At 39.6% G+C, this 18,309-nt stretch overlaps 1 protein-coding gene across 8 annotated transcripts in view; it reads right to left on the bottom strand.

The window, feature by feature from the left end:
- The window catches only part of CACNA1D (calcium voltage-gated channel subunit alpha1 D), a 331,172-nt gene that overhangs the window by 144,598 nt on the left and 168,265 nt on the right, over window positions 1-18,309 (bottom strand). For all 8 annotated transcript variants that reach the window (XM_030570212.1, XM_030570214.1, XM_030570209.1 and 5 more), the window contains one exon: window positions 7,016-7,185. In XM_030570212.1, coding sequence (XP_030426072.1) covers window positions 7,016-7,185 — 170 coding nt within the window. The remainder of the gene's footprint in view (window positions 1-7,015; window positions 7,186-18,309) is intronic.

The raw sequence follows: 18,309 nt of genomic DNA, 5'->3' as shown, positions 1-18,309 counted from the left end.
CTGACTTAGGAGCCTAAATCCCACTTTAAAAGTACGTAGGTCATTTAGCCTAACCCCCATTGATTTAGGCTCCTAAATGACTCAAGCATTTTTGAGTATTTTATCCACAGTTTAATTTTGCAGATTGCAGAACTGAGTCCTTTATTTCTGAATGTGCAGAGATCAGACACACGTCTGTGATCATGAACGTTCCATGTGGAAAAGGGGCATGAATGGAGCTAGCAGGTCATACTTTACGCTAAAGAATCCTTTCCGGAAATTATCAATTTGTAGGAGTATATTTGGAAAGTGACCAAATTTATCTCGCAAGTCTTTATATCCCTTTTCTGCAAGGTCATTATTCTGGTGCTTGTCATTTAAACTTCAGTAAACTCCCAAACCAGCAATTCAACTTCATAATGCAGACAAGAGGGCTCCTTCCTTCACCGAAGGTATCTGCTGAATATCTTGCCTCCTTTTATGCATACCTTCACATGTAATCTGAAATGCAGCAGAGCACCTTCAGATAATATCTGAGTGTCAAATGGAAGGAAGTGAGGCCACTTGGCAGCCCTTACTCCTTCTTCACTCACTGTCACAGATCATGCAAAAAATTATATTCAGTTCTACTTTTTAAAACACATTTGCATAAATAGGCTAAGAGATTGCCTATTCAATGCAAATTTCTATTCAGCATACATAAGTAGGCCTGCTTAGTGCCAGTACGACACTGGCAGATCGTTAGTTTATTGCATAACAAAAACCAGTTTATTTGCACAGCACATTACAAAACCTTTATGACTCAGTCAAATCAAAACTCAATTTTCACTTAGTATCCCAAAGGGCACAACAACAACCCAGAGACCTTCTCATATACTTACATGTGCTTTGTTTGTTTTGTGGGGTAAAACAGACTTAAAGCCTGTGTCTCTGCCCACAGGAGGATCACCCAAATCTCAGCTGCATGTGAGGATCTAGCCCACTGGTGTTTTCATTGCCCTAATTTTTGTTCATTTTTGTTCATTTTTTTTCTGCTTTAGATCAAAGCAGGTGGCATCCCTGCAGGCCAAGGTGAAAGCAGGAGGAAAGTATGGGTATGGGTATAATTTTCGAAAGTGCCTAAGTGACTTTGGAGTTTTAGTGCTATTAACAAACACAGATTTAGCAATAAGGACCCTTGGTCCTATTGACTTTCAGTGAGATTTAGGGTATGTCTACACTACGAAATTAGATCAATTTTATAGACGTCGATTTTTAGAAATCGATTTTATACAGTTGATTATGTCCACACTAAGCGCATTACGTCAGTGGAGTGTATCCTCACTACCATGCCTAGCATCGACTTACGGAGTGGTGCACTGTGGGTAGCTATCCCACAGTTCCCGCAGTCTCCGATGCCCATTGGAATTCTGGGTTAAGCTCCCAGTGCCTGATAGGAAAAAAACATTGTCGTAGGTGGTTTGGGGTACATTTCGTCAGTGGCCTCTCCCTCCATGAAAGCAACAGCAGACAATTGTTTTGTACCAGGCACCAAGGCTATTAGAAGAGCACAGCAGGGTGCACTGCACATCAGAAAGGCTTTGAAAACCAGTTTCATGACTGGTCAGGCTTCGGTGTGACAATTGTGTGTGTTTCTCCTTGATGAAAACCCACCCCCTTTGTTGACTTTAATTCCCTGTAAGCCAACCACCCTCCCCCCTTCAAAATAAAGTAACTATTATTTTGAAACCATGCATTCTTTCTTTATTAATTAATTTTAAAAAATGAGATAACGGACAAGGTAGCCCGGGTGGGGTGGGGATGAGGGAAGGACAAGGCCACATTGCTTATTGCAGCCACACTAAAAATCAAATTGTTTGAATGACAGCCTTATGTTGCTTTGGCCATCCTCTGCAGTGGATTGGCTGGGTGCCCGGAGCTTCCACCCCGCCCATCCCGGTGTGTTCTTGGGCATCTGAGTGAGGAGGCTATGGAACATAGGGATAAAGATAGGCGGTTATACAGTGGATGCGGGGGGGGGGGGTCTGTGCTCTTGTTGGCTTTCCTGCAGCTCCAACAGACGCTTCATCATCATGTCTGTTTGCTCCCCCAACAGACGCTTCATCATGTCCTTTCCTGGCCTCTGCCACTGAATGCCTCCATGCATTAAGCTGTGCCCTATCAATGCGGGAGGACTGCATGAGCTCGGAAAACATGTCATCACGAGTGCATTTTTTTTGCCTTCTAATCTGCGATAATCTCAGGGACAGAGATGATGGGGGAGCGTAGAAACATTCTATGCTCTATGATTCTGGGGGGACTGCATGGTCACCTGTGCTGCTGAGTTTGCCACGCTGACCAAACAGGCAATGAAATTCAAAAGTTCCTGGAGCTTTTTCTGTGTACCTGGCTAGTGCATCGTAATTCAAAGTTCTGTCCAGAGCGGTCACAATGAAGCACTCTGGGATAGCTCCTGGAGGCCAATACCTTTGATTTGCGTTTTCACTACCCCAAATTTCACTCAGCAAAGTCGATTTGAGTGCTATTCCCCTCGCCAAGGAGGAGTACAGAAGTCGATTTTAAGAGCCTTTTAGGTCGACGGCATGGGGTTGGTTGTGTGGACGCATTCATTTTTAAATCGACCTAACGCGGCTAAATTCAACCTAACCCCGTAGTGTAGACCAGATCTTAGGCTCCTATGTGCCTACATCAGTTTTGAAACTGGGACTTAAGGCTTGTCAGCACAAGTTTTGTACTGATCTAGCTATAATTGGCATCTAAACACAGGCAGATTTTTAAATGGATAGAGTTAAAATGACACAAAAACTGTGTAGGCACCTAAGTCACTTAAGAGCTTTTGAAAGTTGTACCCACTGTCTAGAATCTGGCATCCTTAACTCCCAAACAAGCTCAACTAGAAGCTAAAATACATGGACTTATTTATTTACTTTGCAAGTACTAGGGGAAAGATCTTTGGTGGTGCTAGAGCTCCACTAGGAACAGCTGAAGAAACAGGAGGGGAAAAAAAGTGGCTTTAAGCTACCTTTGCACGCCCTGATTTCTAGGGCTGCTGAAGGGCAATTTTGGGGTTCTTTTAAATTAAATCTGGCTGCAAAGTCTCACTACAGCTTAGGGAATCTCCAGCTGGCCTGATCTGCCAGCTATCTAGCTGCTTTCCACTGCTGGAACAGTACAGAACAGCCAGAGGAGGAACTGAAGCTCTGTCCCTCAGTATCTAAAAGCTGAAGGCATCCAAAGGAGATATTAACAATTCAAAGACAATGCACTACCAATGGAGTTCTGATAAATGCATTAGTGTCCAGATTTTCAAAGAACTCTCACTGAAGTCAATAGGAATAATGAGAGTGCTGTGGTGATTAGTTAGTTAGTACAGGGCTTTGAAAATATAACCTCCTAAGTGCTCAGCAGCAGAGTTGTATTGTATTGGTTGAAGTGACTCTTCTCTGTCACTCATATATTTTTCATGTTATCAGTTTCGTTTTGACATGGGATAAATAACTGTCCTTGCCGCTGCAAGGCTGCCCATGGGCTGACCATCAATGTTAACGTTTTTCCCAAAAATGTGTTTCAATTACTTTCCCCTGCAAATTCCCTGCCCTGAAAGTATCTTCTGACAATTAACATAACCTAAAATAACATTATCATTAACAATGTACAGACAAAGGCCACCCCATTCTTTCCACAGCTAAGTAAAGACATGGTTCTGCTGTATGGGGGAACCTAACCCACAGGGAACCCATTCCCAGATCTCCACAGCCTGTTGCAAGCCACTGAGGACTGCTCTGGGGCAGGTCTCTCTATGGCAGTGCAAGTATAGGTCTGAGATTAGTACAGGTTGCAGAAGGGATAGGATCTGGTCACTACGTCTGCAAATTGCATGGGTCTCCTGGCCAATAACCCCATTAGTAGCTGCATGGATGTACAGCAATCTGTCATTGAGTTGGGCAAGAAGATTGTGACCCTGTATAAGTCCCTTGCACAAGGTCTGTTTTCTCAGGTTTTGTTCAGGGACCACTGTGACATTGTACTCCATATATAAACATATATTATAAAAATATGTTTATAAGGGTGGATATGATGTAATAGAATATGTTTTATGCAAAAAGTCTCTTATAAGGTATCATTACAAAGTTTATAATCTAATGAGTGTCGTCATCCTATTTGTATGAATGTATCATTCTTGTATCTGAAACTAGGAATATGAAAATATAACTCTGAGGTCCTATTGTAATTATGCAAAGCGTGAGCAATTAATGGTGGCTTGGAATCTTGATGGCTACTATTAACTAGGACAATTGGTTGTAGATGGCTCTGTTTACTTGTAAGCCTTCCTGTGGAATCCCCTGCTTTTCACCTAAGATGCCTGCTGGAACTAACAAGAACTGTACTGGGGAAAGGATTGGGCCCAGACTAAGAAGGAGTCTAGTCTGTGAAAGAAGCTTATTGAAACATCTCTGAGGGTGAGATTTACCTGTATTCAGTTTCTTAATATATTAGGCTTAGCCTTGCGTGTTTTGGCTTTATTTTACTTGGTGACTTACTTTGTTCTGTTATTATTTGGAACCACTTAAATCCTACTTTTTAGTCTTAATAAAATCACTTTTGTTTATTACTGAACACAGAGTAAGTGATTAGTACTGGGGGAGCAAACAGCTGTGCAAATTTCTCTGTCAGTGTTATAGAGGGTGGACAATTTATGAGTTTACCCTGTATAAGCTTTATACAGAGTAAAACGGATTTATTTGGGGGTTTGGATCCCAGTGGGAGCTGGGTGTCTGGGTGCTGGACACAGGAGCACTTCTTAAGCTATTTTCAGTTAAGTCTGCAGCTTTGAGGGTGTGGTTCAGACTCTGGGTCTGTGTTGCAGCAGGCTTGCACGTCTGACTCAACAAGGCAGGGTTCTGGAGGCCCAAACTGGCAGAGAAAATGGGCTCAGGGGTAGTCTCAGCACATCAGGTGACAGTCCCAAGGGGATCTCTGTGACTGAATCATCACAACCACCATGTGGACACAGACTGTACTCTCTAAAACATACAAACTTCTTTTATCTATCTTAGTCTTTTATACTGACACTCATTATGCCAGTATATGAGTGCTTTCCACATAAGATCAATAGCAATGCTTAGTGAACTTCAGACTGTCTCTGCCTCTTCTACCTTTCAAGGATAAAAACTCTGCACGGGCTGTCTTTTATACATATACATTACCTCTTTTAGGTAACGACACCAGCCCAAGCTTGCCTCCCACTCTCCCATAGTATCAAGGATAAAACCCTGTTTCCTCTAAGACAGTAACATGGGTTCAGACTTTATTGGCACTGTGAACCAAAAGTCTAATCTTCTGGAATCTGGAACTCTGGGGGCAGGAGTTAGACTAAATATTATTTTTATGTGTCAATAAGTTCCAAAACCAAAAAAATGATTTCAATCAATTTCAGGAACAAACCACGCAGTATTTACCAGTTTTGGCAAACATTATGCCTGGAAATCATTTCTAGCTACAATGCTGATCTGCAAATCAGTGAAGTATTACATTGATGTCCAAAAGCTAAGACATTACTGAAATATTTTAAACATATGATAACAAATATGTTTAAATGAATGCAGTTTCTTATAATTAAATAACAATACTATAATAGCAATATCAATAACGATGAATATGTATTAATGTAATAAGGAATACTGTTCCGAGTTTCTGTCTATGACAAATCACTCCTTGCCAGATTCTGATACCCCTATTTATCCTGAATAGTATCTTGCTGGGTAAATAGCTCCCATTGGTTCCAGTAGAAGTATCTGAGGAGTACTCAACATAAATAAGAGTGTCAAAATCAGGCCCTCTACCTCCAATCTTATGGGTAATCGCGTTTCGTTAAGAAACCCCACAACAGAAATATTTTAATTCCACGTGGTCACTCATCTACAGCATCATACATTTCATATTAAAACTTTAACCACTATTTTGCAAATAAAGTAGAAAGTATAAAAACCTTTCCATTAAATGTATATTTGAAATTTCTGAGTTACATAGACTTTAGCTGACAACAATAAACCATGTAAAATCGTTGCAAAGTCATAAAATTAACCTCTTCATTGTAGACAGTTCTGCTAAGACTTTTTGGTGTAGAAGCATTTGAGGACTTTCATGATATAAATCTGAGGGTGTTAAAACATTCATTGTTATCGTTGTCATTAGTACAGTACTCTATAATAGGTGAACTATATAAAGAAAGCAACAGTGACCGTTTTTTAATGTTGACTAAAAGTCCACAAAGATTTCAAGTATTTCACCTCAAGTAAACACTCCTCATAAAGATATCTTCATATACCATGCTTAGGGCTTGTCTACATGGCAAATTGGTGCACTGTGGAGTCACATCCTGGCTTGCTGTACAGTAACCCACTGCCTAGACCCAGCCTTAACTGCTAGACAGGAGAGGATGTCTGAGGTGTAATTTCTTTCCTCAAAGAATTAGTGGAAACCACCTTTTTTAACGCAATAGAAGGCTTAAACATTTAATCGTTAGGTTTTTCTCAATGTCTTCTATTTCTTGGGGTTTGAATGTGGAGTTAAGAATGTACTTTTCTGAGCCATTTTCTTCTAACTCTAATACACACAGCCACTGACAATCATATATCCCTTTTGGCTATGCCAGCAAGAGTCTAGATTTGAAATGTCATTGAGTTGCATGCAATTTGTATAGCCACTATTATTTTAGAAACCAAAAATAAAATAGAGAACCTTTATAAAACAATGCTTTTCAAACCTTAATAGTGGGTATCAAAACAGAGTGTGGATCATGGTTTGTATAGGAATAAAGCAGGGCAAAATCTGGGGATATGTTTCCAGTCCATTTTTATGGCAGTAGGTAAATGAATATTAATAAAGATGCGGATGCTCAACTAATGCAAATTTTTACACAACACTAAATTTGTATAGTAATATTTGATATGATATATCCTCTCTCTTATTTTAACTTTTCTCCAAGCAGTTCAATTGTCTTTCAGTGGGAGTATAAAGTGTAAAGAATACATACTGTTCCGTTTGCCTTCTTCATCACCCTCCTCCTCATTCTCAGGGTCAATGTCTTCTGCCTGTGTAATCCAATCTAAATATCCCTTCAGATCCTCTTCAAGCTGCTGCTTTTCACGCAGCTTCTGAAAGTCCCCTCGGGCTTTGGCTTTTTCTCTTTCCTTGGAAAATTCCCTATTGAATTCAGATAAAACAGAACAAATATTGATTATAAGGCTGCATGGCATTTTTGACAAGGAATCCACATTGAAGAATAGATTTGACACAGCAAAAGAACTAAAGATACTATACAGAAGATTTGAAAGATTCATTCAAAGCAAGACTGTGGTGCTAAAAGTTCATGCCAAATTTCTTTCAAGCTACACTTTTCATAACTGGTAATAAATATAGTTTATAAAAATCAAGAATTTTATTTACCAAAGAGTACAGTTTCTATGATTTTGGCCTCTACACTCTTTGAAGCCTCAACTGCTCTGAAGTTTAAGTCTAATTAAAAAAATTAAACATTATTCTGTCTGGCTCAACCACAATTTATACTCCTGGTTTTAGCAATGTACTCCCCAACTGAACTGAGCGTACTTGGAGAGAGGGCTGCTTCCAACACAAAAAGAAGATGCAGCTTTAGACTTGCCCTCACCTCTGCTAACTCTGAGTTAGGTGCTTTGCCAAAACTATTTATGTCAGTACATGTCCTGACCACACTTCACAGACAAAGGATCTCCCTTAGGTTGTCTTACTTTCCATTAGGTCAAGTAGAGAGGTTGCTCAAGATTCTGAACCTTTTCCCCCTTTGTTCTCTGTTAGAAGGCCTCCCAAATCCTGTTGTTCATAAATCAGGATTATGCTCTTTTGACTGGTTGTCCGTTCGTTAGGAAATATACTCTATCTAGTTCAGCCTTTTGTGATTCCATTCATCCCTTGTGCCACTTCTTATCGTGAGATTATCTTCAAATGGCATGTGGCTCATACGCTGACCTTACTTATATCTGAGTGTTACCACAATGACTTCCAAATTTCTTGCAACATGCACTTTGACACATGGTCAACACAGATTTTTGAGACACACTGCAATATCATGGCTGTGAGCTCCAGGAATTCCTTTGCTAGAGCGTTCAAATATTTTCTAAGGTGCTTAAGTACCAACAGATCTGGTACTTGTGTAAAGAACCATAGGTTGCAAATAGGTTACAAGTGACACTACCGTCACTACAGGACTTCTTGTAAAAGATCTGACGGGTCCTCATCTTAAACCTATCATTGGACCTAATTTTGTCCACAGATAGGCTGGCAACTCTTCCTTTGGATTCAGTAGGAGTTTTACCCTTCTACCAAGGGAAGAAATTGGTCCCATTATTTGGAAAGTAAAGCATATTCTCTTGGAAAATTTCCAGCCTGTTTGTGACAGGTCACAAAAGAAGCTTAACAAAGAGGTCTTCATATAGATACCTTCGAAATAAGATGGGCTAGATTGTGCCTGTTAGACTGGCCCACATTTATATCGGTGATTATTACAAAAGAAATGCCCATCGTTTAGGTTTCACTTTAATGAAATTACATTACAGCTTGGGGAGCAAGTAACTGAATTTTTAATTCAATCGTTTAAAAAAAATATTGCAACTGTTAGGTATTAGAAACTAAATAAAATGGTTTACATCAAATGTAGGTATGCAGACCAGATATTTGTATTTCAAATATCGACTTCTAATCTAATTTATAAGATCTAATAGTGATCAATACATTGCACAGAAAATGACAGAATAGACACCACAAGCAAATGAGCATTGCAAAACAAACACCGACTCCTAGTAACCCCCACACTGGCCAATTTTTATTGTCCTTCTATTAACATTTTTGTGTGATTTGGATGTTTTCTACAGTTGGACTGGCTACAGTTACAGAGAGTGAGGGCAAGCACTATGCAAACTTCTTCACACAGCTCTGCTACTGAATTTCAACATGCCCATTATGCTAGTTCTCATTGCTCTAAATAAGCCTTGGGATTACATTATTCAGTAATTTTATTATATAGACCAATGTCTATTGACAATGACAAGTAGACAAGTAAGCTCATTTTTATTTTTGTTCAGAACTGGGATTTGAACCCAAGCTAGTGCATTAATACATTGAGGGCCATGTCCTCAAGTCCCAACTCAGTCCTTGCTCAGACAAAACTTTCATGGATTTCATTCAGAGCAAGGGGACTTCATGATTGATCCTGCTGCCACTTATAATCTATAGAGAAATAAAATGCAATAGAGAGAAATATAAATTAGCTAGCTAATTAACTATTTGTGCCTGCCTATCTCTTAGCTAAATATTAATATTTCCATCCACAGTTCCTTGCAGGAGACGAAAGGCAGGCCCAGAATTGTGCTCACAAAATAAGGAAGCTGGGTTGAGGCTTTGCTTAAAATCTGGCTTTTCATGTGCAGTTATACTCTGAAAAATGACTGGGAAATGGCACTGTGGGGTTACTAGTTTCTTGAATCTAGGATTTCCAGGTTAAATTTGCTCAGTTTACAAGCAAAAAGATGTTTTTCCTAACTACCAGCCCCGTAAATTTTAACATGGAATCTGAAAGTCAAATTGAGCTCTTTTTGCTTTTGGGCATTATCACAAGTACGGATTCGGCAGTGGTAAAATACTTAACATTGCTGTTGATGATGAATGTACATGCCAGAAAAGAGTGCAGTTCACTATCCCAGTGATATTGGCTCTGCAGTGCTAAGAGGAGTAACAAGTAGCAACTACCTATTTTTCTTGGTAAGCCTGGAGACATAACTGGGAATACAAACAAGTAGAAGCAGGAGCAGCTTTACGGGAGCATGAGAAGGTTCCTTACACTGTCATAAGGAAGAAGATAAAACATGGCAGATGTATGCATTTATAAACACACACACATGCACATGTATATATCTAAAAGCAATCTGGGCATATGCCAGCATTTGCAGGGTCAGCCTTAAAAGAAAGCAATCTTCAAAAGTGGAAGAGCCATCAGTGAACTGAAACATTGCATTTAACTAGTTCAAATACAAATGGCATCAATGCATCTTCTGCAAATTAGATTCTGCCCTCAGTTCCACCAGTGTAAATCTAGAGTAACACTATTGAAGTCAATGAAGTTGCTAAGATTTTACACCAGTGCAAGTAAGAGAAGAATTTGGCCTTCCGTACTTTTAATAGAACACTAATTTAGATATTTATGTTGAGATAGATTTATTGAAAGTTAAGAAAATTAATGACTTTCTGGAAAGAAAACTGCAGACTTATGAGAAGGGGCCAACTCTTGGGCAGTGCACTTATGTCCAGTTTGGCAGGGTGGATGGAATCCCTCCCAACCCAGTGGCAGAAAGTGGCACAGCCAGGGAGATGCACCCAACGCTCCCCTTAAGAGAGAAGTTTTGGCCAGTGAATTTGTGTAGTCCTGAGTCTGATGACCACATTCTTCCATCCACTTCATTACAGACAGTGCCAGCTGGGAGCCGTGCTCCCTGATGTACAGGTAGTGCAGAGTCCCCTTGAGCACAGGGCTGTACTAAGGAATAAGTATAGGGACATACCTAAGGCTTCTGCCCTGGCTATGCCATTGAAATTGCAACTTTCATTCAAAAATAAATTCTGTTTCTAGACCTCACACTTGCCAAGAAAACCTTGTAAACATTACCTGAGTGTAACTAATGCAGACAGCCTGAAACAATAGCTTTGAGAGGTATGAACTCCCCTGTTCGTTTTAATAGAGTATTCAGCTCTGTTCTCTGAGTCCTCCCCCTGCAGAATCTTCCTGGTTGACTGGAGGCTATGTCATCCCTCACCCATACAGCCCTCCTGAAAGCAAGGAGCAGTAGTCCAGTGAGGGAACTGTACTCCAAAGACGAGTAGGGGCAAGCTACCACCAGGCCTGGTGTGGATGAGTGGCCCCTGACACTGCTACTCCAGGGAGAGGCATAATTATGGTGCAGGGGCATAATAACCTACTTATAACCTTCACTAGTTTATTGATAAGAAGAACCTATCAAAATATCAGCTGCAATGATTTTTATAGTTTAAAGAATTGTGCGAATATGTAAATAAATCTAAAAAATAAATAGACTAGAATCTACTTAGTTTTCTCTCGTTTGGAATGATTATATAATTTATAGTTTGCAGTGTTGTTGTAGTCACTTTGGTCATGAGAGAGACAAGGTAGGTGAGGTAATATCTTCTACTGGTGGAAGGGACAAGCTTTCGAGCTTCACAGGAAGAAGAAGAGCTCTGTGAAGCTCAAAAGCTTGTCCCATCTACAAACAGAAACTGGTCCAATAAATGATATTACCTCACCTAGCTGTTCTCTCTGTATAATTTACACATGAAGGAGATCAGTTTATACTGCTCTCATTCACTGTAGCATTCCATGTAAATAAAAGATATTTTCTTGGGATTCACACATGATGCAACTCCAAACTATATATATTTGACCCATTACTTCAAGAGCAATAGCATTAGTATTTGATTGAACAGTGAGCTCAATAAAGCAGCTGTACTTGTAATTGTCATGAAATCTGGAAATGTATATTCAAGCATAACCCAAACCAGGGGCGGCTCTAGACATTTTGCAGCCCCAAGCAGGGCGGTATTCTGTGGGAGGCGCTCTGACGGTCGCCGGGAGGGCGGCAGGCGGCTCTGGTGGACTTCCCGCATGTGTGCCTGCGGGAGGTCCACCAGATCCACCTGCCATCCTCCCGGCGACCAGCAGAGCGCCCCCCGCAGCATGCCGCCCCAAGCACGCACTTGGGATGCTGGGGCCTGGAGCCGCCCCTGACCCAAACTATCAGTGGCAGAACCAATGTGGGAAAAATCCCTCTGAATTTACAGCAAAATTTCCATAAAATTCCCAGACTGTCCATAGTCTCTCGTAAACCTCAGTGTCCACAGACTGGCACACCCTACAGAAGATAGTCTGGATTTATGCTGACCTTTGTGGGAGTGGGAGCTAAATCTGTGTTATTAGAGAAAGCAATAGGAGCTCCCAACTAAATATGATATCGTCACACTCTGAATTTCAACTGTTACACTCTGAACATTTTTTCATTCCATATCACGTTTCTAAAAGGTATGGATTGTTCATACCACTAGATTTACCGCTGCAGGCCCTCCACTGCCAATCCTACATTTTTAAGGCTCAGTTTGCCAACCGACAAAGTCTACACTGGTGTAAACTTCCTCAGAAATGTCCCCTTTAGGTATTTCTTTTTTCTTAAAGGAACTACTACTCAGGGATATGTCAAGATCTAAAAAAGTTCTTCCCCAGTAAATTTTTATACAGAGCTCAGTGACCATAGACAGTTTAAGAAGCTTTAATGAGCCCCTCCTTAAAATGAAACCCGTTCTCTCCACTCTTTCTTAATTTGGTACAATTGTTCATTAAGGGCTTAAATGCAAACACAGGTAATGAGCAATTTTAGTATAAATTTTAGGTCTCTTTATTTAGTGTAGGAACTGAATTTTATCAGCCCTCATCAGAAAATACTTCCCAGTTAATATGATGTCACAGGGACAATTGTTTAAGCCCTTATCCTTTTGAAGCTAGTAACTTTTCTTCACATGAAATGACATATTAGGAAATAAGTATGAGTTTTAATCAAAGAGCTGCAGAATTTAGCTCAAATATTTTTAATAAGATATGTGCAATCACAGGTACAGAGTTGTGTTGCCAATACTGTATGACATGGAAATAATAGAAAGCTTCTTATTTTTAAATATTACATCTAAGTTTGGTGTCAGTATATTACCTTCCAAGAGTGGCATAAAAGTGTTCCATGAACTGCTTTGGGCCTTTTCACAAAGCAAATATATTTATTGTTTAATTTATTCAAGAATTAAAGAGTTCTTCACATGCAATCCCTCCACTTTTGTCTTTCACTTGATATTGCAGAAACTAAATCTGGAGGCATTTACTATAGCTCTTCCCAGTTAGGACTTAATTCAACAAAAATTAGATTTGGCATACACAGAAAATAATCCTGATTTATTAGATGACATTTTAATGAAGCTGGAGAATACCAGCATTCACTTTCCCTTTACTATTCTCCACCAAGCATCCCCAGAGGATATACTTAAAAAGGGTATCTCCTTTTACAAAAATATTTATGAAATAAAAAGACTCTCCGCAGATCTGTCTGAGAATTAAGGGCTTTATTGCAAATTTTAAAAAGTTTAGTTGTTTGGCCAGACAAGGTCATAAGTCCTTTAGAACAGTGGTTCTCAACCAGGGATATGTGTACCCTGGGGGTACGCAGAGGTCTTCCAGGGGTACATCAACTCACCTAGATATTTGCCTAGTTTTACAACAGGCTATATATAAAAATCACTAGCAAAGACAGAACAAACTAAAATTTCATACAGACAATGACTTGTTTATACTGCCCTATAGACTGAAATGTAAGGACAATATTTATATTCCAACTGATTTATTTTATAATTATATGGTATACATGAGAAAGTAAGCTATTTTTCAGTAATAGTGTGCTGTGACTCTTCTGTATTTTTAGGTCTGATTTTATAAGCAAGTAGTTTTTAAGTGAGGTATAACTTGGAGTTACACAAGACAAACCAGACACCTGAAAGGGGCACAGTAGTCTGGAAAGGTTGAGAGCCGCTTTAGAAAAATCCTGTTTGCTTCACAGAAGGCTGGTTTTAAGCCTATATTGGATGCAAAAGGGGCAGTGTCCGTTTCTGTGATTTGCCCACTTAGCTGTAGGTCTGCTATCCCAGAGGTGGTATCTCTTGAGAAAATAGCTACCCTGGTGTGCTGTGGAATCAAGATAAGGGACTTTTGTTGGCTGCTGCTAAGACTTCTTAATTTGCTCAGTTAAGTTGTTCAAGTTTGCTTCATACGAGTGATGGATATATGGTGATTATGGGTTAAGCACTATTGAAAGCTGCTGCAATTGAAAGGATCAAAGTAAAACAAGTCATTTAAAAAATGAAACAATTGGCACAGCTGCTACTTCTAGCAGCACTTCATTCATGGCTGAACCAGCTTTTAACTTTCACTTTTTATTAAAATAAGTGCACACAGGGAATTAAACACAGTCCTCTAGATACACAGTCAATTTTTTGTGGTTTTTTTAAACACAGCATAGAAGTCAGGCATTGTCATGGTGAACTGTGACTGCAATTTATCAGAGGGGGAAGTTGCAGCAGCACTTTATCCCCAAGATTATGATGTTTTTCACTTTTATTTTTAAAAAAGCTGACCATGTAAGGGAGTGTAATTCCCTTCATGGGTCTCCATTTAAAACCATGAGTTAACATCAATGGAGTTGAATAGGTTTAACTGAATGCAGAATTTGACTATATGGTAGGTTTTCTGTCAAAGTACAATGGTGAAAAAAACATCCCTTAGACATACACACCTGGCCTTCTCTGAAATTAATAGAAACCATGTGTGCATGTGAGAGAGCAGAATTTCGCCATATGGGATTAGCTTGTTATCACTATAGTCTTCATAGGTGTCCTCCTCCAAATTTGATTGGGCCAGACTCTGCTTTCACACCAGTGTAAACTATGGCAGAGTTACTTTGGGTTACACTAGCATATATGAGCTCAAACTCTGGCCTACTGCCTGTAAAATCTCAGTTTAAAAATAAAGCTCTTTTAATGAGCATTTAAACAAGAATATGAGTCAACAAACTTCTATTTTTGTTTTAACTCCTACAGTTTAAAAACAGCCAAACTGATTACTGATTCATATTTTTAAATACAACATGCTTCCAGGCTAAGACTTTGTAGGCCACCCTGCCAACATTGCGAGGAATACCTTTTTGCAAGCCTGGCCTAATGAGAAACACTTCTACAAAGTCTTAAAATCAAACATGTTTTTCATTAACTTCTCTATTTTCTTTCAAAGTATCTTCTTCCTTCAAAGTAACCTGCCTTTTGATTAATGACCTATTATCTACCTAATTCCTATTTCTCCTTCTTCCCAAATATAGTACCACTGAATCAGGAGACACAGTCTGCCTGTAACGTGACTGTCCACTGATCAAATTCAACATGATCATAATTTGTAGCACAGACAGGTCCTTAATAAAATTCTGTAGAGAGAAAAGATTTCTGAAGTCCTTCTACTCTGCAAAAGGTAGCCGTATTATAACTGAGTCAAAGTCGGTTGAGTTTGCAGTGCCAATGTGAGATCACGGAGTACAGAATTGCTTACAGATTCCCCTTCAAGAATTCAGTGTATTTAGTGACTGAACTGGCAGCTTTGCTCCGTGCTGACTGAAAATGGTTTTTTGTCTTTTTGCCAAATGAGGATCTGGAGACTGCCCCCTGATCAGTTTATCTATGCAAGTACAGTACCACCTCACCTGCAACAAGCAACGCTGAGGCAAAAGCATACAAATTGCAGCAGTGTACATTCATGCTCTGATACTTTGGAGCAATTATTTCATGCCAGGTATTTCTAAAGAAGCCAAATGGTTCCTGCTGCTATGCATAAACAGAGATTCTCTCTTTATATTGGGATAAATTTTCTTCTGTGGGGGAGAACTGCTTAGCATAGCAGAGTGGCAGTGCGGGACATGCAGTCTGGGAGCTGGTTACAGCTCTGATTCTCTGCCTGGCTCAGCCTAACCCAGAGCAGGTTAGACCAACCATAGAGTCCTTGGGATCATCTCCTAAATGAGAATAGCCAGAACACAGCACTGAGAACCACTGATACAACCTACCCAGTCATCAATGCAGATTCCCCACATCCCCATTTGTCTGAAGAGAGGATTCATATAATAATGGATTTTTTTTGTACTTACATGTGTACAATGTGGATGAATAGCACATAGAGAGGGTTTCATGGAGTAGTAACCAAATCAGTCAATGAATTAGCAGACTCAAATCAGACAAAGAATTCAAACTTTAAACAGTACAAAGAAATATACACAAGCACTCACACCTGGTTGCACATATACCACGAAACAGAGAGACAAATATAATAGACAAACTATAATGTAGACTATATCCTTAATTACTGGGTTTTTATATACAGTATAGTTATTTGCTCTGTTGCAAGTCTAAAATAACTGTATGCTGGATCCTGAAGTCTTCATTTATCCTGAACTCCTATTGATCCCAGTGGGAGTTAAGCTCAAGTAAGGAGGATTGGGTCCTTTATAAGGAAAACATTATCTATGATAGTCACTTCCTTTTATTTAATTAATGAGGTCAGAGTTAGCAATTGAGCAAAATATACAGTACATTCTGGCCATGGCAGTCCTGGTGCAGTTCTGCTGCACAAAGGAGCACAGCAAGGGGTGACAGACTTCTGTAGGGGTAATGGACTCCTTGAATGGCATGAAGCCAGCTCCATGCAAGATGCTGGCTTGTTAGCACATATAACTGTAAAGTGGAGACCTCCTGGTTCTATGAAGGCTGCTGCATTTCTCCTAGGAAGGGACCTTTATGAGTCAAAAATAAACAAAGGCATGATGGATTTATGGAAGATACATTGTGGAAGCGTGCTTTTTATGTGTGTTACTACATCTTTTAATGGGTTCAATCTGCCAATATAATGAGCACCCTCAAGACCCATAACATTTTTTGAGTTGATGGTGCTCACCACCTTCCAAGAAGTGATCAGCACTTCACAGGATCAAGCTTTATTTTTGTAATATTATGGCGGAGTCACACTTTTATTTCAGCCAGCCATGTGATCACTTGCACAACAATAAAATAACATAGTTCAGTTCATAACCTGCAGAGTTCTAGAGCTGAATACCATTTCCTCTCCTTTCTCATGCATGCTTTGTTTATTTACGTACTTTTTATCTTTTCCTTTTGCTTTTTTTCTATTAAGCCTTTGCTCTGCCAAGAAAAGGAACACTGTCATAATCTGTTCATTTTCCTTTAGCCAGGAGATTATAGATGACAGTTCACTGCCATTTTCTATTTTGTGTATCATTATTTAAATGTCTTTTTCTATGAATTTTTCATGTATACTGCAGACAAAGGTTCGTAGGTGTATATGCTTATCTTGGCTACCATATTTACATTACATGAACTGATTATCATTGTGGGTGAAATTAGCATGTATGAGTGCTGTGCTCTTAGTTCCTAGAATTATTTTATACATATTGCTGCATTGCAAATAGTGTCATAGTAATGAGATGCAAAACAAAAAATTAAGCTATTTTAGTAACCTGCAAGCCTTTCATGTAGAAGGATATATATAAGGACATGTCAGATCATATGCTTTGGTGTTCTTAAGTAAGGAAGTAAATGCAACTTACAGAGATTTATTAATGTGCGTTTGAAAGATCTTCTTATTTGTTCCCATGGCTACCCAAAGAAGTACTAATGCCTTCAGCAGAATACAACTTTCAATGATAAGGACTGTTTTGAGGAATAGATTATCATGCATCATTAAAAGCTATGCCTCTTGATAAATAAATAATGAAGTTTTGTCATTTATTATTTTCTTTGTTCACAGAAAAAGAGTTTAGTGTGTATTGAATTAGTGAATTAATATTGAAAAATATTATTTTTACTTGAAAAGGTATCTGAAAGGTATATGCAGCAAAGAATCCTGTGGCACCTTATAGACTACCAGAGGTTTTGGAGCATGAGCTTTTGTAGGTGAATACCTACTTCGTCAGATGCATGTAGTGGAAATTTCCAGGGGCAGGTATATATATGCAAGTAAGCTAGAGATAACGAGGTTAGTTCAATCGGGGAGGATGAGGCCCTGTTCTAGCAGTTGAGGTGTGAAAACCAAGGGAGGAGAAACTGGTTTTGTAGTTGGCAAGCCATTCACAGTCTTTGTTTAATCCTGAGCTGATGGTGTCAAATTTGCAGATGAACTGAAGCTCAGCAGTTTCTCTTTGAAGTCTGGTCCTGAAGTTTTTTTGCTGCAGGATGGCCACCTTAAGGTCTGCTATAGTGTGGCCAGGGAGGTTGAAGTGTTCTCCTACAGGTTTCTGTATATTGCCATTCCTAATATCTGATTTGTGTTCATTTATCCTTTTCCGTAGAGACTGTCCAGTTTGGCCAATGTACATAGCAGAGGGGCATTGCTGGCATATGATGGCATATATTACATTGGTGGACATGCAGGTGAATGAACCGGTGATGGTGTGGCTGATTTGGTTAGGTCCTGTGATGGTGTCGCTGGAGTAGATATGTGGGCAGAGTTGGCATCGAGGTTTGTTGCATGGATTGGTTCCTGAGCTAGAGTTACTATGGTGCGGTGTGCAGTTACTGGTGAGAATATGTTTCAGGTTGGCAGGTTGTCTGTGGGAAAGGACTGGCCTGCCACCCAAGGCCTGT

The sequence above is a fragment of the Gopherus evgoodei genome, chromosome 7, assembly GCF_007399415.2.
Source record: "Gopherus evgoodei ecotype Sinaloan lineage chromosome 7, rGopEvg1_v1.p, whole genome shotgun sequence".
Lineage (NCBI taxonomy): Eukaryota > Metazoa > Chordata > Testudines > Testudinidae > Gopherus > Gopherus evgoodei.
The sequence above is the reverse complement of the archived record's forward strand: the minus strand, read 5'-3'. Positions and strand labels throughout refer to the sequence as shown.